Source organism: Halichoerus grypus, chromosome 7 (genome assembly GCF_964656455.1).
Source record: "Halichoerus grypus chromosome 7, mHalGry1.hap1.1, whole genome shotgun sequence".
Taxonomy (NCBI): Eukaryota; Metazoa; Chordata; class Mammalia; order Carnivora; family Phocidae; genus Halichoerus; species Halichoerus grypus.
Genome location: NC_135718.1, coordinates 118,916,853 through 118,942,344, shown reverse-complemented (window position 1 = coordinate 118,942,344; position 25,492 = coordinate 118,916,853). Strand labels below are relative to the sequence as shown.

Genomic DNA, 25,492 nt, shown 5'->3' with positions numbered 1-25,492 from the left:
CAGCAAAGGCAGTGCTAAGAGGAAAGTATATAGCAATACAAGCCTTTCTCAAGAAACAAGAAAGGTCTCAAATACACAACCTAACCCTACACCTAAAGGAGCTGGAGAAAGAACAGCAAATAAAGCCTAAACCCAGCAGGAGAAGAGACATAATAAAGATCAGAACAGAAATCAATGAAACAGAAACCAAAAGAACAGTAGAACAGATCAACAAAACTAGGAGCTGGTTCTTTGAAAGAATTAGTAAGATTGATAAACCCCTGGCCAGACTTATCAAAAAGAAAAGAGAAAGGACCCAAATAAACAAAATCATGAATGAAAGAGGAGAGATCACAACCAACACCAAAGAAATACAAACAATTATAAGAACATATTATGAGCAACTCTATGCCAGCAAATTAGATAACCTGGAAGAAATGGATGCATTCCTAGAGATGTATCAACTACCAAAACTGAACCAGGAAGAAATAGAAAACCTGAACAGATCTATAGCCACTAAGGAAACTGAAGCAGTTATCTATCAAAAATCTCCCAACAAACAAAAGCCCAGGACCAGATGGCTTCCCAGGGGAATTCTACCAGTCATTTAAAGAAGAATTAATACCTATTCTTCTGAAACTGTTCCAAAAAATAGAAATGGAAGGAAAACTTCCAAACTCGTTTTATGAGGCCACCATTACCTTGATCCCCAAACCAGACAAAGACCCCATCAAAAAGGAGAATTACAGACCAATATCCTTGATGAACATGGATGCAAAAATATTCACCAAAATATTAGCCAGTAGGATCCAACAGTACATTAAAAGGATTATTCACCACGACCAAGTGGGATTTATCCCTGGGCTGCAAGGTTGGTTCAACAACCACAAACCAATCAATGTCATACAATACATTAATAAAAGAAAGAACAAGAACCATATGATCCTCTCAATAGATGCAGAAAAAGCATTTAACAAAGTACAGCATCCTTTCTTGATCAAAACTCTTCAGAGTATAGGGATAGAGGGTACATAACTCAATATCATAAAAGCCATCTACAAAAAACCCACAGCGAATATCATTCTCAATGGGGAAAAACTGAGAGCTTTCCCACTAAGGTCAGGAATGCAGCAAGGATGTCCACTATCACCACTGCTATTCAACATAGTATTAGAAGTCCTAGCCACAGCAATCAGACAACAAAAAGAAATAAAAGGCATCCAAATCGGCAAAGAAGACGTCAAACTCTCACTCTTTGCAGATGATATGATACTTTATGTGGAAAACCCAAAAGACTCCACCCCAAAACTGCTAGAACTCATACAGGAATTCAGTAAAGTGGCAGGATATAAAATCAATACACAGAAATCAGTGGCATTCCTATACACCAACAACAAGACAGAAGAAAAATTAAGGAGTCGATCCCATTTACAATTGCACCCAAAACCATAAGATACCTAGGAATAAATCTAACCAAAGAGACAAAGAATCTGTACTCAGAAAACTATAGAATACTCATGAAAGAAATTGAGAAAGACACAAAGAAATGGAAAAACGTTCCATGATCATGAACTGGAAGAACAAATACTGTGAAGATGTCAATGCTACCTAGAGCAACACATTCAATGCAATCCCTATTAAAATACCATCCACTTTTTTCAAAGAAATGGAACAAATAATCCTAAAATTTGTATGGAACCAGAAAAGACCCCACATAGCCAGAGGAATGTTGAAAAAGAAAAGCAAAGCTGGCGGCATCACAATTCCGGACTTCCAGCTCTATTACAAAGCTGTCATCATCAAGACAGTATGGTACTGGCACAAAAACAGACACACAGATCAATGGAACAGAACAGAGAGCCCAGAAATGGACCCTCAACTCTATGGTCAACTAATCTTCGACAAAGCAGGAAAGAATGTCCAATGGAAAAAAGACAGTCTCTTCAACAAATGGTGCTGGGAAAATTGGACAGCCACATGCAGAAGAATGAAACTGGACCATTTCCTTACACCACACACAAAAATAGACTCAAAATGGATGAAAGACCTCAATGTGAGACAGGAATCCATCAAAATCCTAAAGGAGAACACAGGCAGCAACCTCTTCGACCTCAGCCGCAGCAACTTCTTCCTAGAAACATCGCCAAAGGCAAGGGAAGCAAGGGCAGAAATGAACTATTGGGACTTCATCAAGATAAAAAGCTTTTGCACAGCAAACGAAACAGTCAACAATACCAAAAGACAACCAACAGAATGGGAGAAGATATTTGCAAATGACATATCAGATAAAGGGCTAGTATCCAAAATCTATAAAGAACTTCTTAAACTCAACACCCAAAGAACAAATGATCCAATCAAGAAATGGGCAGAAGACATGAACAGACATTTTTCCAAAGAAGACATCCAAATGGCCAACAGACACATGAAAAAGTGCTCAACATCACCTGGCATCAGGGAAATCCAAATCAAAACCTCAATGAGATATCACCTCACACCAGTCAGAATGGCTAAAATTAACAAATCAGGAAACGACAGATGTTGGTGGGGATGCGGAGAAAGGGGAACCCTCCTACACTGTTGGTGGGAATGCAAGCTGGTGCAGCCACTCTGGAAAACAGTATGAAGGTTCCTCAAAAAGTTGAAAATAGATCTACCATATGACCCAGCAATTGCACTCCTGGGTATTTACCCCAAAGATACAAATATAGAGATCCGAAGGGGTACGTGCACCCCGATGTTTATAGCAGCAATGTCCACAATAGCCAAACTATGGTAAGAGCCAAGATGTCCATCGACAGATGAATGGATAAAGAAGATGTGATATATATATATACAATGGAATATTATGCAGCCATCAAAAGGAATGAAATCTTGCCATTTGCAGGGACGTGGATGGAACCGGAGGGTGTTATGCTGAGCGAAATAAGTCAATCAGAGAAAGACATGTATCATATGACGTCACTGATATGAGGAATTCTTAATCTCAGGAAACAAACTGAGGGTTGCTGGAGTGGTGGGGGGTGGGAGGGATGGGGTGGCTGGGTGACAGACACTGGGGAGGGTATGTGCTATGGTGAGCGCTGTGAATTGTGCAAGACTGTTGAATCACAGATCTGTACCTCTGAAACAAATAATACATTATATGTTAAAAAAAAAAAAGAAGAAGAAGATAGCAGGAGGGGAAGAATGAAGGGGGGGAAATCAGAGGGGGAGATGAACCATGAGAGACGATGGACTCTGAAAAACAAACTGAGGGTTCTAGAGGGGAGGGGGGTGGGAGGATGGGTTAGCCTGGTGATGGGTATTAAAGAGGGCATGTTCTGCATGGAGCACTGGGTGTTATATGTAAACAATGAATCATGGAACACTACATCAAAAACTAATGATGTAATGTATGGTGATTAACATAATAATTAAAAAATAAAATAAAATGCTAAAAAAAAAAAAAGAGCAGTTCAGAAGCTCAGGGAGAAGGACTAGATTGCTGGAGAATGCCCACCCTGATGTGAGGGGATGCCATCAGAATGGCAGAGAATAAATGGAAGGAAGCACCTAGACTCAACTCAAAGACGCAATTCTGAAGAAAAAGGGCAGTGAAGAATCCAGAGAGGATACAGTTTCGACAGTAGGAAAAATGAGTGAGGACAGTTCAGTGCAAAGAAGCCAAGGAACGGGCAAGGCTGACAGGGCCAAATACACTAAAAGGAAAGAAGACAAAGGCCGACAAGCCTCCAGACCTAGCATTAAGAACCCTGGTGACATTTGAAGTGCCTAAGCAAAAGTGATAGGGAAACAGATCTAAATGCAAGTGTATTAAAGATTGAAGGACAAAGAAATAAAAGCTGTTTTTATTTTAAACAACACAGATGCTGTTTTTGAAGTGCAAAAGAAAGCAGTTTTTAAAAAAGTGATTGTGTTTAAGTAATACCAAAGTCTTTTCTATTTATTCAAATACTTAAGCCATTGCCATTTACCTATGTCTTCTTACTGCCTAAATTATCCTGCCTTACGCTGTTAATTAGCTTACGTTTAGGAATAAAATCCGCAGCCAAACATCCCCAGAAGTTAAGGACTATGTCTTGTATTTATACATATTCAAAATTATGTCTTATAGAGTGCTCTGTGTATTAAGAGACATTTCACCTTTTGGGATAATCGAGAAGGCATGTGCAAAGACATTTACATGAGTATTAATAATTTTTTTTTTTTTTTTTTTTTTTTTATTTGACAGAGAGAGACACAGAGAGAGAAGGAACACAAGCAGCAGGGGTGGGAGAGGGAGAAGCAGGCTTCCCGCTGAGCAGGAAGCCCGATGTGGGGCTCGATCCCAGGACCCCGGGACCATGACCTGAGCCGAAGGCAGACGCTTAACGACTGAGCCACCCAGGCGCCCCGAGTATTAATAATTTTTAAAAAGCAAAAAGAATTTTACCATTTAAAAAATTGAGAAAAAGTGTTAGAAAAATTTTTGATAAAATTATTGACCATGTTATCTTCTAATTTCTGTCACTCAGCACAGTATTGGGTACCTACAATGCTCTCAGTAAATACACACTGATTTCAAGGTTCATTAATCCAAATCAGTTAGCTTAACAGAGCACATCACAAAGTTCCCCAGAGATGGCATGTCAATCCTGTTTCAACGAGGAAATGTGGCTCCCTTCTGTTCCAAGGACATGACCTATTACAAAACTGTCTTACCAGGTCCATTTTTCATATTGACAAAAAGGAAAAATCTAACTCTTCAAACACAACCCCCTTTCGCACTCACTACCACGGTCTTCTTCACTGACTATTTGGTCTGAATTTCTCTCTCTCAGCTGGCTTACCTCACTGCTCAACTGAAGCTCTGTCCTGAATTACTGTTTTCTGGGTCAGTTCCTAAATAGGGGCTTCTCCTCTACCCTAGAATGGGACTGCCCACCAGGGATGTGTTCCAGAAAAGCACAGCAAAAAGCTTTTAGTCTTTAAGGTATAGAAAAATGTTATGTTTAAAAGTACTCTGTCAGAGACATAACCCCTCTAATTTTTGTTTCCATTGTACTAACCCACAAAGAAAAAGATGATTAAAAGAACTAATTCTCAGGCTTAACTTATCATTCCTCCTAGTATTAGGTAAGGAACAAAACAGAACTCTCAGGAGATATAAAGCCAAAAATAAAATTATATCTTTGAAAATATCCAGAACAGATAATCTTTCACTTTGTAACAGGTTGTATAAATCAACTTCTTCAGATAAAACTACAACATCGGAATAGTGTAAACTATTAATACAAATTAACACCAACTAAAATGGATATTTATGTTAGTAAGGATAAAAAAAATCCAAACAAAACTATAAACATGAGAAAATATTTTTGTTCCTATGAAGTTATTCTGTTTTCAACTACTTTAATAATAATATACTATATTAGGCCTTCATTTTGGGTTTTTAACATTCAGAATGGAAGTATTTCCTTTAAACCTGGAATGTATGATTCCATGTGGAAATTATAATACCTACCAACACACCAGTAAAAGTAGCAATGAAAAAGACACAATTGCTCTTAAAATTCCAAAACTCAAAAATCAATCAGTGGTGAATAAGATTGGCTGAGAGGAAGGAAGGAAGGATGGACAGAAGGATAAAAGGAGGAAACCTTAGAAGAAAAAGAATTACTCTTGGTAATTGGGAGTTAAATTCAAATTTGAAATCAACAAACTATTATCTTGTAAAGGTTTTATCATTAGCACTGTTTTCCTCTGCTCTATTTCAATATTTTCAAAAATACATCTAGGTTCTCAAGTAATGATTATTTGACCACATCTATTTAAATAAAATCAATATGCTCAGGTTTCAGGCACATGAAAAAATTCTTTGTGAGATAGACAAATATTAAAAAATATATTTTTTTCAATTAGAACTAACCAAAGAAAAAAGTTACAGGAAAGATAAATCAGAATAAAAAACTCAAGAGGTATGGGGTTTAATGAAGAAATTAGTAAGCTGTGAAATCAACAAAACATTTAATATTTAAGTCACCGTTAATGTGGTTGTGAAGTTCAGTGCATATATTATGAAAAAATTTATTACAAAAAAGAAACCACTGCATAGCATAAAAAAAAGACAACTGATCATCAAATTGCAGATTATTTTAGTAAGACATAGGGGGAAAGTGGAGTGATGGGCAGAAGAGGAGAATTCAGACCTACTAACACTTGTGACATTTCAAAGACCACACTTTTCATTTTTAATAGAGATACACAAGCTCTTAGATTAATATATACTGAGTATAGAGAAAGGTAAAGTAAAAAAAAAGTTTAATTAGCATATAAAAATCTTTTTAATTCACTACAGAATAAAAGAATAAAGAAAACAAGGTAACAAAGGGAAGTAATGAAAGAAAGGAAACAAAAAGAATGTATAAAAACAGCATAAAGTAAGATGGAAGAAGTAAGTAAAAACCCTCAGGTATATCAGTAAATGCAAATAAGTTATGTTACACTATTTAAAAAGACTCAGATTAAGTCCAAGGAGGTAAATCTAACTGAATGCTATTTTATAAGGATAAAACCTAAATGACAGAGAAAGGTTAAGGATCACAAAATTGGCAGACCTAGTAAATACATGAGAACAAAAATAAACAAGTAGCAATGTCAATGATACATAAAGAATGTGAGGCAAAGAGCTTAAAATAGGAGACAGGATTCCTTCACATTAGTAGGAGTTCTATTGTGCAACCAGAGAGCATTAGGATTTTTAAATTAAAATGGCTAGACACAAACTGGTGTGAGACGCTAGTAAATAACAAAACTTCATAGATCAAAAAGAGAAAAAAACTAATTTAAGATGGTATACTTGAGTACTATCATCAATACAGTAGATTCAATATAGCTTTATATTGAAATGGTATTATATACAATACCAATATAACAATACATACACATACTATGTAACATGTTATATACTACATATTTATCTACATATTATATTACATAAAACATACCTGATATAATTACATAGAAAATATACCTTCTTTTCAAATCCTTCAAACTATAGCTGACCTTTGAACTACAGTTGACCTGTGAACTACACAGGGGTTGGGGTACCAACTCCCTGCACAGTCAAAAATCTATATATAACTTCGGACTCCCCCAAAACTTAATTACTAATAGCCTACTGCTGACTGGAAGCCTTACTGATTAAAAATAAATGGTTGGTCAAATAATGCAATATATGTTAAGAAAGAAAAAAAGAAGAAGAAGAATGTAGCAGGAGGGGAAGAATGAAGGGGGGGAAATCGGAGGGGGAGAAGAACCATGAGAGACAATGGACTCTGAAAAACAAACTGAGGGTTCTAGAGGGGAGGGGGGTGGGAGGATGGGTTAGCCTGGTGATGGGTATTGAGGAGGGCACGTTCTGCATGGAGCACTGGGTGTTATGCACAAACAATGAATCATGGAACACTATATCTAAAACTAATGATGTAATGTATGGGGATTAACATAACAATAAAAAAAATTAAAAAAAAAATAAATGGTTGGTTAACACATATTTTGTAGGTTATATGTATAACATACTTATAATAGATTAAGCCAGAGAAAGGAAAGTGTTACTAAGAAAATCGTAAGGAAAATACATTTGCAGCATTGTACTGTATTTATTAAAAAAAAAAAAAAAATCCACGTAGAAGTAGATCCATGCAGTTCAAACACATGTTGTTCAAAGGTCAACTGTATTTATAAGACGTGATCCTATACTGGGCCACAAAGAAACTTTAAAATTAGAAATTAATAGGGGCGCCTGGGTGGCTCAGTCGTTAAGCGTCTGCCTTCGGCTCAGGTCATGATCCTAGGGTCCTGGGATCGAGCCCCGCATCGGGCTCCCTGCTCGGCGGGGGGCCTGCTTCTCCCTCTCCCACTCCCCCTGCTTGTGTTCCCCCTCTCGCTGTGTCTCTCTCTGTCAAATAAATAAAATCTTAAAAAAAAAAAAAAAAAAAAAAAAAAATTAGAAATTAATAACAAAAGGTTGGCAACAACAAAAATTCCATGAATTAAAAAAACTAATCACGGGGGGGGCGCCTGGGTGGCTCAGATGGTTAAGCGTCTGCCTTCAGCTCAGGTCATGATCCCGGGGTCCTGGGATCGAGCCCCACATCGGGCTCCTGGCTCAGCGGGGAGCCTGCTTCTCCCTCTCCCTCTGCCTCTCTCCCTGCTCTGTTCTCTCTCTCTCTCTGTGTCTCAAACGAATAAATAAAAAAAGTTAAAAAAAAAAAAAAACTAATCACTTCAAAAATAGAAATTTCCAGTTACAAGATAAATAAGTACTAGGGATGTAATGTACAACATGGTGACTATAGTTAACACTGCTATGTGATGTATAGGAACGTTAAGAGAGTGAATCAGAGTTCTCATCGTAAGAAAAATTTTTCTCTTTTTATTGTATCTATATGAGATGATAGATGCTAACTAAGCTTACTGCAGCAGTCATTTCACAATAAATATAAATCAAACCATTATGCTATATTCCTTAAACTTATACACTGATGTGTATCAATTACATCTCAATAAAACTGGAAAAGTATATGAATAAAGAAGAAAAAAATTAATTTCAGGGTCAAAGAAGAAATCAAAATTGCTCTTCTGGAAATTAAAAAAACAATTATTTATAATACTGCTAACAACCACGAAATACTTAGGAATAAATCTAACAGAATGTGTACAAGAGTTGTATGCTGAACACTAAAAACTGCTGATGAGAAACTGAGGAAGACCTAAATAAATGGAGATATATACAATGTTCATGGATCAGAAAACTCAATATTATGTCAGTTTTTTCCAAATTGATCTATAGATACAGATTCCAAACAAAATTCTAGCAAGCTTTTTTGCAGAAGCTAACAAACTAATTCTAAACTTTGTATGAAAAGGCAAAAAACCTAGAACATCCAAAATAATTTTGATAAATACAAAGGTAGAGGACTCACACCATCTGATTCCAAGACTTACTATAAAGCTACAGTCATCAAGATGGTGTGCTACTCGGGCACCTGGCTGGCTCAGTCAGAGGAGCATGCTGACTCTTGTTCTCAGGGTTGTGAGTTAGAGCCCTGCGCTGGGTGTAGAGATTACTTTAAAAAAAAAAAGTGTGCTATTCATTTAAGGATAGACACATAGACCAAAGAAACAACAGAACTCAGAAACAGACTTACATAGATATGGTCAAATGATTTTCAACAAAGATGCTAAGGTAATTCAATGAAGAAAGGACAGTCTTTTCAACAAATGGTGCTGGAACAACTGGCTATCTAAATACACCTCAATCCCTACCTTGTACTATATACAACAGTCAACTCAAAATGGATCACAGAGAGTTGAATATAAAACCACAACTATAAAACTTCTAGAAGAAAACACATGGCAAAATCTTGTGACCTTGGGTTCGGTAAAGACTTCCTAGATAAAACACAAAAAATACACCCTAAAAGAGGAAAAAATAAATAAATAAACTAAATTTCATCAAAGTAAAAAAATAGGAAATGCTTGCAAAATACACAGCTGATAAAGTATTTGTATCCGGAATATATAAAGAACTCAGTAACAAGAAGACAACCAAAAAAAAAAAAAAAAAAAAATGCATAAAATATTAGAATAAGCACTTCACCGAAGAGATACAGATAAGATATAGATGAGATATAAATGACAATAGGGAAATGCAAATTAAAACCATGATGAGATATCATGACACACCTATTAAAATGGCTAAAATTACAAAGTCATATAATAGAAAGTGCTAGTAAAAAGAGAGAACTAGAACTCTTATACACGGCTGGTAAGTATGTAAAATGGTTCAATCATTATGGAAAACAGTTTGGCAGTTTCTTACAAAGTTAATAATACATTTACCATACAACACAGCAATTCAACTCCTACATATTGACCTAAGAAATGTCTCCAAGAGACCTGTACAATAGTAGCTTGCTTTATAATATCAAGAACTGGAAACAATTCAAGTGTCCATCAACTTGTGAATGAATAAATAAACTGTGGCATGTCCATACACTGGGATACTACTTCTCAATAAAAAGGAATGAATTACTGCTTAATGCAACACCATGGATAAATATCAAAGAATTATGCAAAGTAAAAGAAGTCAGACACAAAAGGCGACATACTGTAGGATTTCATTTATATTCTAGAAAGGCAAAATTATAGGGACAGAAATCAGACTGGTGGTTGTGAGACTGACTACAGAAGAGCCTGAAGGAATACAGACATTTTCCTCACTCCAAAAGTGAGGAAAGTGTCCCACATCTCATTTGTGGTGGTGGTTACACAACTATAGACATTTATTAGAACTCACTGACCAGTATACTTAGAAAAGTTTCTGTAAATAAATTATACTACAACAAACCTGACTTTTAAAAAACGCATTTCAGGGACGCCTGGGTGGCTCAGTTGGTTAAGCGTCTGCCTTCGGCTCGGGTCATGATCCCAGGGTCCTAGGATAGAGCCCTGCCTCGGGCTCCTTCCTCAGTGGGGAGTCTGCTTCTCCCCGTCCTTCCCGCTTGTGCTCTCTGTCTCTCTCAAATAAATATTTTTTAAAAATGCATTTCAAGGGGCGCCTGGGTGGGCTCAGTCGGTTAAGCGGCTGCCTTCGGCTCAGGTCATGATCCCAGGGTCCTGGGATCGAGCCCCACGTCGGGCTCCTTCCTCAGCGGGTAGCCTGCTTCTCCCTCTCCCTCTGTTTGCCACTCCACCTGCTTGTGCTCTCCCTCTCTCTATCTCTATCAAATAAATAAATAAAATCTTAAAAAAAAAAAATGCATTTCAAGTTAAGGGCAATGAGAGCATTGAAGACATAATTTATGGAAAGTGGGCAATCTGCACTAAGGGGAAAATTAATAGCCTTAAGTGTTTTCATTATTAAACAAGAATAAAAATAAGTGTTCCAAGCACTTAAAAAAGATAAAGCCATGCTTCTGCAAAGTCTAATTAAGAAAAGGGGAATATAAACACAAACAGTAAGAATAAAAATAAAGATAAAATTTCAAATACAAAAATACCAAAAATTATAAAGTTTCTTGATATTGATACTAATGAATCTGAGAAGTGAATTAAATGGAAAATATTATCATGGAAAATAATTATCAAAACTGGTTCAAGAAGAGGTAGAAAACTTTAATAGGGCAACATCCATGTAAGTAATTGGAAATATTCTCAAAATACTATCCCTGGAGAAAGTTCCAGGTTCAGATGGACTTATAACACCTTTTAAGCAGTATCTTTAGGAGACAGAAAATTTCGATGTCATAGCTATTCACCATTCCAGAGCAAAGAAAGAGAGCTCCCAATTCATTTTATTAAGACAGCACAACCCCAACCCTACAATCTGCCAATGTATACAAGAAGGAAAACTGTAGAATAATGTTACCTTTAATTAGAGCTACTCTTAAAAAAGCTTTTTTTTTTTTAAAGATTTTATTTATTTATTTGAGAGAGAGAGAATGAGAGAGAGAGAACACCTGAGAGGGGATAGGGTCAGAGGACGAAGCAGACCCCCTGCCGAGCAGGAAGCCCGATGCGGGACTCGATCCAGGGACTCCAGGATCATGACCTGAGCTGAAGGCAGTCGCTTAACCAACTGAGCCACCCAGGCGCCCTAAAAAAGCATTTTTATGTATATGCCAGACACCGTATGTATATATACTGCTTCACCCAAATATCTTAACTATCTGGCAGTCCTCTATTTCCCTAGTCTAATGGTATTTCTATGTTTCTTTAAATTCCTCCCATGATAAAAACAAAAAGCAAACAGACAACATATACTTTAGCAGTACAATCTCAATTCTTTGCTCTTTAAAGTAGAACTGCTTTATTTTTTATTTATTTATTAGTTTTTATTTAAATTCCAGCTAGTTAACATACAGTGTAATATTAGTTTCAGGTGTACAATTTAGTGATTCAAGACTTCCATACATCACCCAGTGCTCATCACAGCAAGTGCACTCCTTAATCCCTATCACCTATTCAACCCATCCCCACCCACCCCCACCTACTCCCTGGTAACCATCAGTTTTGTTTTGTTTTTTTTTTTCAAAGATTTTATTTATTTATTTCTGAGACAGAGAGAGAGAGAGGAGAGAGTGAACACAAGTCACGGGGTATGGGGGAGGAGAGGCAGAGGAAGAGAGAGAAGCAGAATCCCTGCTTATTAGCAAGGAGCCTGACGTAGGCCCCATCCCAGGACCCTGAGATCATGACCTGAGCCACCCAGGCGCCCCCATCAGTTTTTCTTCATAGTTAATAGTGTTTCTTGGTTTGCCTCTCTCCTTTTCCCCCCGCATGATCATTTGTTTTGTTTCTTAAATTCCACATGAGTGAAATCATATGATATTTGTCTTTCTCTGACTGACTTATGTTGTAAAGCAGAACTCCTTTAAAAACACTTTCTATATTTACTGTCTCTGATATTTCTCCTGTTTTTCCAATCACTCTTGTACTCAGTAATCCAATAAAATTGTTTTCATGCAGGTCATCAACGACTTCACTTTGCTAAATGCAAAGGCGAATTATCAGTCCTCATCTCTTGGAGAATATAAATATAGGGCAGTATCTCACACAGTGGACTGCAGCCATCTTCCTATAAAACTATCTGGGTTTATCTCCTACCTCACTGGCTGCTTCTTATCAGGCTGTTTTGCTAGTTATTTCTCATTTCATCATTCCCTGAATCTTCTCATTTATTCTCTCTCCTTAGGTGACTCATCCAGTCTCATGATTTTAAATACCATCTATAAACTGATGACTCTCATATTTACAACTTCATCTAGATCTGTTCATTAAACTCCAACTCCTTGACACCTCCACTTGGATGTATGACACCGTAAACTTTATTTGGTCAGAACTGAACCCCTGATCTTCAAGAAATAAGCCTCCCAGAGTCTTACCCATTCCAAGTAAATTTGTTGAAGTCAAAAACCTTGAATCATCCTTTCTTTCTCTTATACTCTATGAATAATTTGCCAGTAAATCTGTCAGCTTTGCCTTTAAAATATATCCAGAATATTACCACTTCTCCCTGCTATCTTCACTGCTCCCCCGGGTTCAGAGAGCCACAGTATTTTCTAATTGGAGTATTTATATAGTCACCTCCTAAATGTTTTTCCCTGCTTCTGCCCTTATGTCCCTACAATCTAGTCTCAGTATACCTAAGTCAGAGAGAATTTTTTAGAACAAGTATGCTAATGTCCCCTGCCCCCCAGACCCCCAAGCCCTGGTAACCACTATTTTACTCTGTTTTCATAAGTTTGGCCTTTTCAGATTCCACAGGTGATATCATACAGTATTTGTCTTTCTCTGACTTGGGATGGGGGATAGGACAGATGTTTAAGGGTACAAACTTACAAGTAGTAAGTCCTGGAGATCTAATGTATAGTATAGTGAATATGGACAACAATATTGTATGATAATCATCAAACTTGCTAAGACTCTAGAACTTAATTATTCCAACCATTAAAATTAAGAAATAATAATTACACAATGTGATGGGGTACTAATTATCACTACAATGGCAATCATATTACAATATATGTCTCATATCAACATGCTGTACACAGTATTATATGTCAAATATATTTCAATTAAGAAAGAATAATGGCCTGTGCTAATGTCCTTACAAAGGACTCACAGGCCCTAAATGATGCGCAACCTGCTCCATCCATCCTACAGCATCTCTGACTCCGCCCCCCTCTACTTATAGTCACAGTGACCTCACACTCATGAACGCTCTCAGCTCAGGACCTTACTTGCTGTTCCCTCTGCTGGTAATGCTCTTCTTTCAGAGGCTCATGAAGTTGGTGGTCCCTCCTTTACGTCCTTGATCAAGTGCCAACTTTAGTGAGAGCTTCCCTGACCACCCTACGCAACACTGCAACCTCCATCTTGCACACTCACTAATCCTCTTCCTTGACTTTTTCTCCACAGCATATATCACTACCCAGCCTCTCCACCCAGCAGAAGCAAATCCAAACCTTCTATAGAGAAATTCTTCAGAGAATTCCCACACACACTTTTCCAAGAAAAATGAGTAGCTCAAGGTAAAAAACAGCCAAGTATATAAGGAAAAAGAGTACTACAAAAGAGGGCCAATAGGAATCGAGAGCAGAGACATATCTGGAAAGACTTTAGGTAAGCTGGAGAAATAATTATTGAACTAAAACAGGAGAAATTATTCACAACACAGCACAAAGAGATAAAGAGATGGAAAAAGAATATAAGGAACATGGGGGATTGATAGAAGGGCTAATATATATTTAAGTGGAGATCCAGGAGGAAAGGCAATATCTGAAAAAATTATGGCTGACAATTTCCCAGAACTGCTGAAAAGGACCAATCTTACGATTCAAGAAAACCAATAGTCTAGACAGTTTAAAAAGAGATCTATAATCAGATGGTTCATAGCACAGAACATCAAATTAAAGAGAAAAATTTTAAAGCAGGAAAAAAAATTCTTTCAAAAGAGTACTGCTATTCTCAGCAGTAATAATGGAAATCAGTAGACAGCACAATGGTAGCTTCGATGTCCTGGGCATTCTATTCCCAGAGAAAGTGTCTTTCAAGGGTGAGGGCAAAATGAAGACATTTTAAGACAAGTAAATACTGGGAGAGCTTACCACCATAGACCCTCACTAAAGGACTTTCCAAAGACAGAAGAAAAAGTATCCCCAAGAGAAAGCCTGAGATGCAAGAAGAGCAAAAACAGTGGAAGGTCCAAATGATCAATGAATTTATAAAACAAAATTGTTTGATAAGATAGAATTAAGACACATGATAACAATGCATAAGTTTAGAGGAATATAAATGAGCAGTGTATTGTAAGGTCTTTGCAGCAGAATTGACATAGGACACACCTCAAACATAAAGATGCATTAAAGAGGGGTGCCTGGGTGGCTCGGTCGTTAAGTGTCTGCCTTCAGCTCAGGTCATGATCCCAGGGTCCTGGGATCGAGCCCTGCATCGGGCTCCCCGCTCGGCAGGAAGCCTGCTTCTCTCTCTCCCACTACCCCTACTTGTGTTCCCTCTCTCGCTGTCTCTGTCAGATTGAAAAAAAAAAAATCTTTAAGAAAAAAAAAGATGCATTAAAAAAAAAGTAAAATGATGATAATCTTTTTTTCTTTTTTAAGATTTTATTTATTTATTTGATAGAAAGAGAGAAAGAGAGAGAGAGCATGAGTGGGGGGAGACGCAGAGGGAGCAGACTCCCCGCCGAGCAGGAAGTCTGATGTGGGGCTTGATCCCAGGACCCCGAGACCATGACCTGAGCTGAAGGCAGATGTTTAACCGACTGAGCCACCCAGGTGTCCCTAAAACAATGATAATCTATCACATAGACACATCCAGGAGAAAACTGAAGTAGCTACATTAACATCAGACAAAAGAGATAAAGGCAAAAAATGCAGTACAGAGATCTAAAGAAATGAAAAGATACAGCATGTTCATGCATTAGAAGACTTAACAGTGTAAAAATATCAACTTGTTACAAATTGATCTTTCCACTCAATGGAATCCCAATGCAATTATCAACTTTTTTTACAGTGAAACTTGATCAGCTGCTTCTGAAATTTATATAGAATGCCAATGGCCAATAAAGTACAAGTACCCAGAATATACAAAGAATGACTACAAATCAACAGAAAAATAAGATTTGAATAGCCATGTCAAAAAAGGAAATCCCAATGGTCAATAAACACATTAAAAGGATGTTCAACTTCTTTAGTAATCAAGGAAATAGAAATTAAAACTGCAACTTCTAAACTGGTAAAAATGTAATCTAAGGATGTAGAGATCAATGCGCATTCTCTATTTAGAATGTAAACTGGTTCAATCACTTTGGAACACAGTTTGACATTACCCAGTAAAGCTGAAAATATACATATTCTGTACGTCAGCCATTTCACTCTTAAGTATATAAAGAAACTCCTGCACATAGCACATAAGTGCCAGGAGATAAATTGAAGAATGCTCAAAGCAGCACTGTTTGCAAGAGCTGCAAGTTGGAAAAAACCCATCAACAGCAAGTAAACTGTGGTTCATTCCATATAATAATGGAATACTACACAGCAATTAAAGGAAAAAACATGCAACCACATGTATGAGTCTCATCATTATAATGTTAAGCACAAGAAATAAAAACAAAAAGTAAACATTAATTTTTAGGGAAACATATATAGGTGGTAAAACAATAAAGAGTGAAAAAATGATCATCACAGAAGTCAAAATAGTGGTTTCCTTTGGGTTGGCTTACGATTCTGATCAGGGAGGACCGTGCCAAGGAAGGTGGCAAGCTTCTGTGAGCCTGCGATGTTGTTCTGTTTCTAGCTGGATGGTGGCTACCTTGTGTTCATTTACAATTATTTAAACTATTAAATATTTATTTTACATACTTTTATGTGTGTGTGATCTATCATACAGTAAAGAGAAAAATGAGAAGGGATGATCCAGTGCCTTCACCAGGTCTGGTTCCCTTTGGTGGCTGACTGAGTACATTCTCTTCTCGGAAAGACAGTATTATTTAGTAGAAAAAGCATTAGAGGACAGAGCTCTCTTAATTAAGTCCTCTTAGGAAGCTCTCTTAAGCATATTAAGTCTCTCTGAACCCTAATTTGTTCATCTACTATAAATGCAAATACTAACAACTGCCCTTATCTCTTAGGATATTTGTGACTATCAATCACAATATACTGAAAAGTGTTTAGAAAATTGCAACCAAAAAACCAATTAACACAGCAGCTTAGTTTCATAATCTGAAATTCAAAGGTTTTTGTTGCACGGTAGCTACAATGACACCAAGAGGTAATAAAATCCATGAAAATAAACATCAAATTCTAACAATCTTCCAATTCACTTTAAAGAGCATTTTTTAGAAAATGGTACATTTGTTAACAGTAATGAATAAACAAATAGGTTCCATTTTAAGAAAAAACAAATATAAAACATTAACTTAACCTAAAAAAAATGCTATAAAAGATGCCACATTAAAAGTCTAGAGATTGAGGGGCGCCTGGGTGGCTCAGTCGTTAAGGGTCTGCCTTCGGCTCAGGTCATGATCCCAGGGTCCTGGGATCGAGCCCCGCATCGGGCTCCCTGGTCAGCGGGAAGCCTGCTTCTCCCTCTCCCACTCTCCCTGCTTGTGTTCCCTCTCTCGCTGTGTCTCTCTCTGTCAAATAAATAAATAAAATCTTAAAAAAAAAAAAAAAGTCTAGAGATTGAGACCTGCTCTTGTATTTACAAAAGAAAACTTAAGAATGTCCTTCCTCTCCATGAAAAGGAAAAATATACTTTGCTGAGTTACGCTTCTAGCACTTTCTCCCTAATAAATCACAGTCAACACCAATTGTTCTCCCTAAAGTGAGTAAAGGAGACCGGAATTAAATAAATGATTTCACTGGGCTTCTCAATCAGCCTTAGTGCTGCTACGGGAAAATTCACAAGAAATTGAGAGGCAAGTCTAACTCACTAAAAGAACCTGAAACATGAAAGGATAGAAGTTTTATGTATTTACTTTGCCACTTGAAAAAACAACATCTACCACAAATATCAACAATACCCTTAAATTTTTTTCATATTCAAACACCTAAAAGATGACAGAGGATACAAAAATGTAACGTAAAATGATTTTTTACAATATTGCATTATTTTTCTCTATAAAATATTAATGTTCAAAATTCTACATACCTGAATGTTTTCCCTACTCCAAGTGTGTGGTGTTTTATTGGCAAGTAATTTCAGATCTTGAATAGCAAGTCTCTTTACTGCTTTCCTAGGGTCATTCTTCAAATACTGCAATAGAAGCTGAATCTATGAAAGAAATAAGTCATTCGTGAACAACACTGTCACTGAAATTACCATGTGTAGTATAATTTAGTCAAACTTTTAGATTTGAGACAGAACTCACTTCCAATTGCAGCCCAGTTACTTATTAGCTATGTGTTCATGTTTGGGCCACTTTCTCATCATTCACAAAAATATACTTATCCCTTAACTTGTAAGGTTCTAGCGTGGGACCCAGCTCTGAATATTCAACTCTTTCTTTTCTCTCCTGCCAACCCCACACTCTGCCATGTACCCCCACCTCCACGCCATATTCCTAAAAGGCTCCCAAGAATTAGGACTGTGAATACAGAAAAGAAAAAAGCAGGCAAAAGGAAATGAAAGTGATCTTTATCAGAGAAGGGACCCTAATATCATCAAAATTTATGGTTATTTATTTTTTTTTACTTTATACTTAATATGCAAGTTTACTGAAGAAAAGGCAGTTTAAAGAAAATTGAAATTACCTGCTTAGGCGTATCAACCAAAGATGAAGCTGCAAGCAGAGTAAAGGTGTGCAAAGAAACAATCACCATTTTGGTGGAGGGGTAGGATGTGACCAGCTGCTGTAAAAGCTGCCGTGCGCTGGACGCCAGGATCGCATCATGGTGCATGTGCTGGAGGATGGGGATTAACTTCAGTTTCAAGTCCACTGGTGTGGCTAAACCTGGACGCAAAAGGAATCATTAGGGACAGATTTCTGACGGTCATCCTTGATAATATTTCACATTTTTTTTTTTTTTTTTAAGGATTTTATTTATTTGACAGAGAGAGACACAGCGAGAGGGGGAACACAAGCAGGGGGAGTGGGAGAGGGAGAAGCAGGCCTCCCGCAGAGCAGGGAGCCCGATGCGGGGCTCGATCCCAGGACCCTGAGACCATGACCTGAGCCGAAGGCAGATGCTTAACGACTGAGCCACCCAGGCGCCCCAATAATATTTCACATTTAAAAGTGATTCAATTAGGGTGCCTGGGTGGCTCAGTCGGTTAAGCGTCTGCCTTCGGCTTAGGTCGTGATCCCAAGGGCCTGGGATCGAGCCCCACATCGGGCTCCCTGCTCGGCAGGAAGTCTGCTTCTCCCTCTACCTTTCCCCCCTGCTCATGATCCCTCTCACTTTCTTTCAAATAAATAAATAAAATCTTAAAAAAAAAAAGTGATTCAATTAGCAACATGACCATTTAAAAACAAACAGTATGCTAATGTTATGTTTATGACATTAAAGATAATTATACTAGAGCTAACCCAATTAAATTCAATAGTTTTTTTTCCAAAAGCATTTATCTTAACATTAGTTTTTCGGTGAGTATAAAGCTACATGCTGACAATAGAAAACGCCTTTAAAAGGCACAGTAGAAAGCAAAGTCGTATTTGCTGTCTATTCTTTCTCACAACATGCTAAAAAGATATATATATTACGGGTACACATACACCTATGTACGCACATACTCAATGGCTACAATTTAATTATATTTACAATTTTAATTATTTCCTTCAACATTAAGTCAAGATCTGGATGTGAATAGACTGTATGTGGAGGGGTTCTGAGGTTTTCTGAACTTTGGGTAGCAGTGCCTTTTTTTTACTGCCTACACAGCTGGAACTCCATGAGGATTAACTCCAATGCATCTTTTCCTGTCAACATTGGAGCTACACAAAATCTTTTCTTCTACAGCATAGCTTTGTGATGATAGAGAACAAAAAAACTGTCAATCATAATTTACTGCATATATGCCAAGAGCTAATTTATACTCTGCAGAGCACTGTTTCGCCATTGTGAAGTAACTGTTAGTGTTAATATATGAGAAGATTTCAACATCCAGGGGTGGCTTACATCAACAAACTCCCTTGCTATTGGGCCTCTATTTAAGTCTGGCCAAAGCAGAGAGCCCCAGGAGATGGGAGGGAGAAAAATGAGGTCAGAGTATTGACTCCCTGGTTTTCTCTCTGCAGTCATACATATCATGCTTATGTTATTAATATTTTGATCCTTAAGGTACCAAATGCATCTGACACTGCTAACCATTCTGTCTTTGAAACTCTCTCCCAAAGACATACTCCTCCTGGTTTTTGTCCTTCTTCTGGCTGGTCCTTCTCAATCTCTTCATATTTATCTCTTTTATCCACACTTTAATTTCCGGTATTCCTTGGGGTTGGTAATAAATGGTAATAAATTTTCTTCTCACCCTCAATACCTTTCGTGAGTGAGGTGATATAATCCCATGGCTTCCATTATCAGCTATATGCTAAAGACTACCTCCTACCCCTCCACCCTGCCCCTGAACTTCAGATAATATAAATCCCATTACCTCCTGGTCACCTCCACTGGGATGGACAGTTAGAAGAGTCTGTACTTAGGGCCAAAGAGAGATTTAATCTTCACCACAAACCTGCCCCTCTAAAAATTTTTCCCATTTCAGTATATGACAGCCTCATCATTATAACTCCTCAGACCTTGGAGTCTTTCTGGACTCCCTTACTTCTCTCATACTCCACATCCAAATCTATTAGCAAATCCTTTAGGTTCTATCTTTAAAATATGACCCAAATCTGACTATGCCATTCTGCTTCCATTGCTATCACACTGGTCCACTTCCACCACCATCTCTAGACTGATTACAAAAGTCTCCTAAGCATTCTCCCTAGTAGGCTTTTCCCCATGGGAGACTCCTGTCTCCTATCCCTCCCCTCTTCCTCTGTAAATCTGTGCTCCACCCAGCGGTCCATGGAATTCCTTGTGTTTACAGACATTTTTACTGGTTTAGAGACACTCAAGAGATTTTACTTGGCAGAAACACAAGCATCCTACTTTATTCCTCAAACTCCCCTGCCATTTCCAGATCTTGGGCTCCAGCCTTCCTCCACTTGCCCTCACTGCCACTCTTGTGCTTTATTCCCTCTTTCTCTTTCAACCCCCTAGTTCCTGTTCTTTTGCTTTAAATCCTTTTATAGATAAAACTTAAGAAACAATAATGAATCTTAGGTCTATAAATAAATAGGTTTCTACATATCGATATACTCAAATAACCATCACCCAATATACACAATACTCCAGCACCTTAGGAGGCTTACCTAATAGCTTCCATCAATTCCCTTGCTATTTGCCCACTGTTTGGGTTTAGCCAGTGAAGAGCCCCAGCAGGGGACGGGAGGGAGAAGAAAGAGGTCAGAATATATATTCCCTGGATCCCTCTCTACAGGGTCACATCAGGTCATATCACACTGAAGGTCAGTTTTTCAAAGTGGCCCTCTTGACATGACTCCAGGTTTCTGGTAACCGCTCCCTCTCCGCACCTTTGGGTATAGGACTACATTATCCCCTACAGTTCACCCTGCCTACACCTTTGAACTGTTCCTTCCTTCAACCCTCCTTGGATTATTTTAATTCGAGCATGACATCTATTTCCTGATGCAATCTTGTCTGATAGAGCCAGCGTTCAATAAAAACTGCTCAATGAATGAGGGAGGATGCTTCCTTTTAATGACAGCTTTCTGCAGGAGAGCCCTTTTCTGGCAGTGGCGGAAAAAAGGACAAAGGAAAGGACAGGACAAAGCTCAACCACTGTATCTTTGTCTTCAAGTAATTTTAATGTGGCTCCATTTCCTCTTCTAATAGACATAACAGTATTGCCTATCCGAGTCTGCCAAGTTGCACAATTCACAGGAATGCCACGTAGAAAAATACAAAGAAGGTGGTGCTCTCCGAGCCGCGTAGTGCTGGAGCCCCTTTAGTGACTAGGACAGGAGTAAGTGGGGCCAACACACATGAAGCAGAGCATGGAAGATGAGTTTCGAAAAGTAGGGCCTTGAAGGCTATGGTAAGGAATTTGGATCTGAGTTTAGCTGCAAATGGAAGACACTGGAGGAACATTAACAGAACATGGAGAGAGCCTCAGAGTTTCTAACAGCCCTCTGCTCTCCCAGATCAGAGTGCTCTTCCCCTAAATAACTGTATTTCTCACACAAATATCACTTCATTAGAGGCTGTCCTTCAACATATACAAAATATAAAGCGCCCCCTTCCACCTTGGGGTGCAGACTCTACTCTGGGAACTCTTATCCTTCTTACCTCACTTTTTCTCCATAGCAACTGTTATATCATTTTTATTTGTCTATTGCCACCTCTCCCCCATTTCTGCCACTAGAATGTAGGTTACACGAGGGCAAGGACTCTGTTTTGTTCACTACTATATTCTAAGCACCCAGAACAGTCTGGGGCATTTAGAAGATGCTTAATAAACATTATTTGAATGAATTAGTGAATGAATGGTGACAAGCACATTGTAAGTACTTAATGTTAAGAGCTATCAATATTAATATAAATCCCAGTAAGTCACTTCATAATACTGAATGAAGCATACATACCTTGAATCATTTCACTGATTTTGTTACAGATTCCTACAGCAAAATCCCTTTGGAAAGAGAGAACAGTAAAAACTTTAAAACCAAAAAAATTACATTTGCTTAAGTTTTCTAAGGACATAAACAGAACACAATCAACACGGGAGAAACATAATACTTCAAATCGTAACTAATATTCCAAACATCAGGTAGTGGGGGTGGGGTAAGAAATGCAACTGAAACCAAAATTCCCACCAGCAAATGGGCTTATGCCAACACCGTTTCCAAGCGGTATTCAAGGCAAGATGTTCTGATTTATGGGTGCTGTTGCAGTTTGCATCACTGAGTGCCACTGTCTAAAAGATTCAAGGTCATTATCTCAGTCTACGATATTTTAGGATGTGCTTTTGATTAAGAAAAGCTTTTAACACCGTAAGCTGATTATACAAGCAATAAAATATATTTCGAATATTCTAAATTTAAGAAACACAGACTAAGTATGAAGTAGAAAAGCCAAGTAGGAAATATGGGCAGAATATTACCAAAAACCAAACTATTTAAGGTTGGCCATTGTTTTTTTATATTATATACATTTAAAGTGTTTTCCAAGGTGCTGCTTTTGATTCGGTCCCAATAAATATATCACTGAGTGCTGCAAAAGTTATTAATAACATGAACATTTGGGATAAGACATTACATCATATGTAAGGAAATATAATACAGATAATATGATCAAGCTTGGCTCATTTAGCCACGATGAATGCTATGTAAGATATGAAATACTTCCCCTCTGTAGTTCAATGGATGTCTACATAAAATATTTCCTGCCATTAAGATATTATTTGCCATTTTCAATTCCATTCTCATAAGCGAATAGCACAGTTTTCCAGAGGCTATATGATGTATAATGACATCACCTCTTGACAGCTGTGCATTCTTGTGTTTCCTAGAATTTTCTAAGGTAGTAGGTTCAGGTTTAGTGTACAAATATGTTTTCTGAGATTAACTCAGTTCTCAATCCTTCTCCTGTGCTTTTACTATATTTGACTATATCTATTACTATCTCTATAATCTATAACATCATTATCATCCAATACATCATTGTTTTGAAATCCTGAAGTTTTCCTTATGCTTACAGAAACATATCAGGAAGTACACATTGCCATACTTTGCAATAAAATTTTGAAAGATTTTTCTAAAATTTTATCTAAAATTGCTTTTTTAGAATTTAACAATATTTTATTCCAAAATACAATAAAGTTTATTTGCAAAGCATTTTTTTTATACTTAAAAATGAATCACCGGCTTGACAAAGAGATTAGAAGACTCATTTTCTCAACCCACAGCTGTACCGTCTAGGTCTAAAGATGCTGAAAAAGGTAAAACTGACATATCGGAGAGTTTTCTAATTCATGGAAGAATCTATTCTAAAGAAAAGCAAAACTGTAAATAAAAAAAATATGACTAAAGCTATCCTTTGATTTTTCAGATGTTAATAATTTAACTTATTGTGCCTTATGAAATAAGACATTTCAGAAAGTATTATGGTACCAGTTAACTTAAGGTTTCGTTTCAAGACTAATTATTTAGAATTAAAAAAAAAAGACTGAGTATTTTAAATGTGCTCTTTAAAAGCAAACTATTGATTTTTAAACTAGAAATCCTAACAGGGTAAGTTATCGTAATGCACTGGCTGGAGAAGTGCACATAACAGCTAAGAAACGTCTGCAGCTGACAATGCTGAATACCTGGATGAAAAGTCAGTACAAGACATCAAGCACTGCCACTTTTCAACACTGGAGTAACTTATCACATAAAAGATTTAGCTGCAAACATGAAGACTGAGTTAATAGTTCAACTGCAGAATTTTATCTCTGCCTCACAAATGGAAAATCTACAGACATGGCTAGATGTGCTCTTTTGCTTGTATCAGCATCACCTAATCAGAGAAAATCATCTTGTATGTGAATTCTTGGCAATAAACCGTATTTGTGCTGAAAATTTCAAAGCAAGTAACTTTTTTTTTTTTAAATCTCATGATTTTCCTGGAACACCAATGTTGCTATCTTCACCACTGGTACCAAAGCAATGAGCAAAACTGCTGGTACCTTAGCAAGACCCAAGGCAGTGTCACCAAACTGTCCCAGCAGCCACTGTATTCTCCACCCCTGTGCACTCACATTAAACAGAAAGAAAGGAAGGAAGGAAGGAAGGAAGGAAGCCAGATGCACTTACAAACGTCCTTGATAAAACAGTGAAAATTACTAATTCTATGGAATTTCAACCCATGAGCAAGTATCTTTTTAATATTCTCTGACAAAACAGAAGCCACACATAAGTACACAGTGGCTGTCTCCAGGAAAAGTACCATGTAATTATTTATGAGATGAACTAGACATTTTTTCATGGAACTTCATGGTTATTCAGACTTGGCTATTTGGCAGACATTTTCTCAAAAGATGAATAAAGTCGGCTTGTCAATTCATGGAAAATAACTGGGCAAATTTTTTTGCCAATCTGACTTTCTAAGCAAAAATTAGAATTTCGGAAAACTTGTATCTATCGCCATGAACTTGACAACTTAATATTTAAAGAATTTCCTGATGAGATCAGTGGCCAATAACAAATGTGATCCTTTGATATGATACAATGAAATGGGTCAACATTTGGAAGACCTGCATAAGGCAGTGAACCAATGTTTTCAAAAACGCCAACGCATTAATTATAAAACCATACATGGGTAAGAGATTCCAACAGATTTCAATGTAATATAGTACAAGTTCACTGATACGATTTTAGAGTCCGCATTGCAATTAATCTTTAAGAAACCACCACTTGTCTAGTTCTTGTGTAACATCAAAGAAAAATATTCATAACTACCTATGAAGCCTTTAAAAATATTCTTCTCTTTTCCAACTGTATATCTGTGTGAGGCTAGATGTGTTTCATATACTTTATGGTAACATATTGCAACAAAAATATTGAATACATAAACAGATATAAGAATCCATCCAGACATGAAAGAGATTTGCAAAAATGTAAAAAAAAAACAATGCTACTCATCTCACAAAATTGTTTTGTTTTGGAAAACAACTATTTTCATAGAAGTATTTTTACATTAACATATTTAGAGAATTGTTATTTTAAAAATGAACACATATTTTTAAAATTTCGCCATTTAAATTTCTAATATTGTAAATATCAATCGATACAGTCCATGTAAACAAAAAAAGCTCTTTGAGGACCTCAATAATGCTTGAAAAGTACAGAGATACCAAATAGTCTGAAAACTACCTTTCTAAGATATCAGCTTCACATTTGATA

At 37.2% G+C, this 25,492-nt stretch overlaps 1 protein-coding gene across 3 annotated transcripts in view; it reads right to left on the bottom strand.

Moving 5' to 3' along the window:
• The window catches only part of INTS7 (integrator complex subunit 7), a 107,321-nt gene that overhangs the window by 61,352 nt on the left and 20,477 nt on the right, over nucleotides 1–25,492 (bottom strand). For all 3 annotated transcript variants that reach the window (XM_036095727.2, XM_036095728.2, XM_036095729.2), the window contains 3 exons: nucleotides 22,193–22,239; nucleotides 18,297–18,496; nucleotides 17,695–17,817 (listed from right to left, as the gene is read on the bottom strand). In XM_036095727.2, coding sequence (XP_035951620.2) covers nucleotides 17,695–17,817; nucleotides 18,297–18,496; nucleotides 22,193–22,239 — 370 coding nt within the window. The remainder of the gene's footprint in view (nucleotides 1–17,694; nucleotides 17,818–18,296; nucleotides 18,497–22,192; nucleotides 22,240–25,492) is intronic.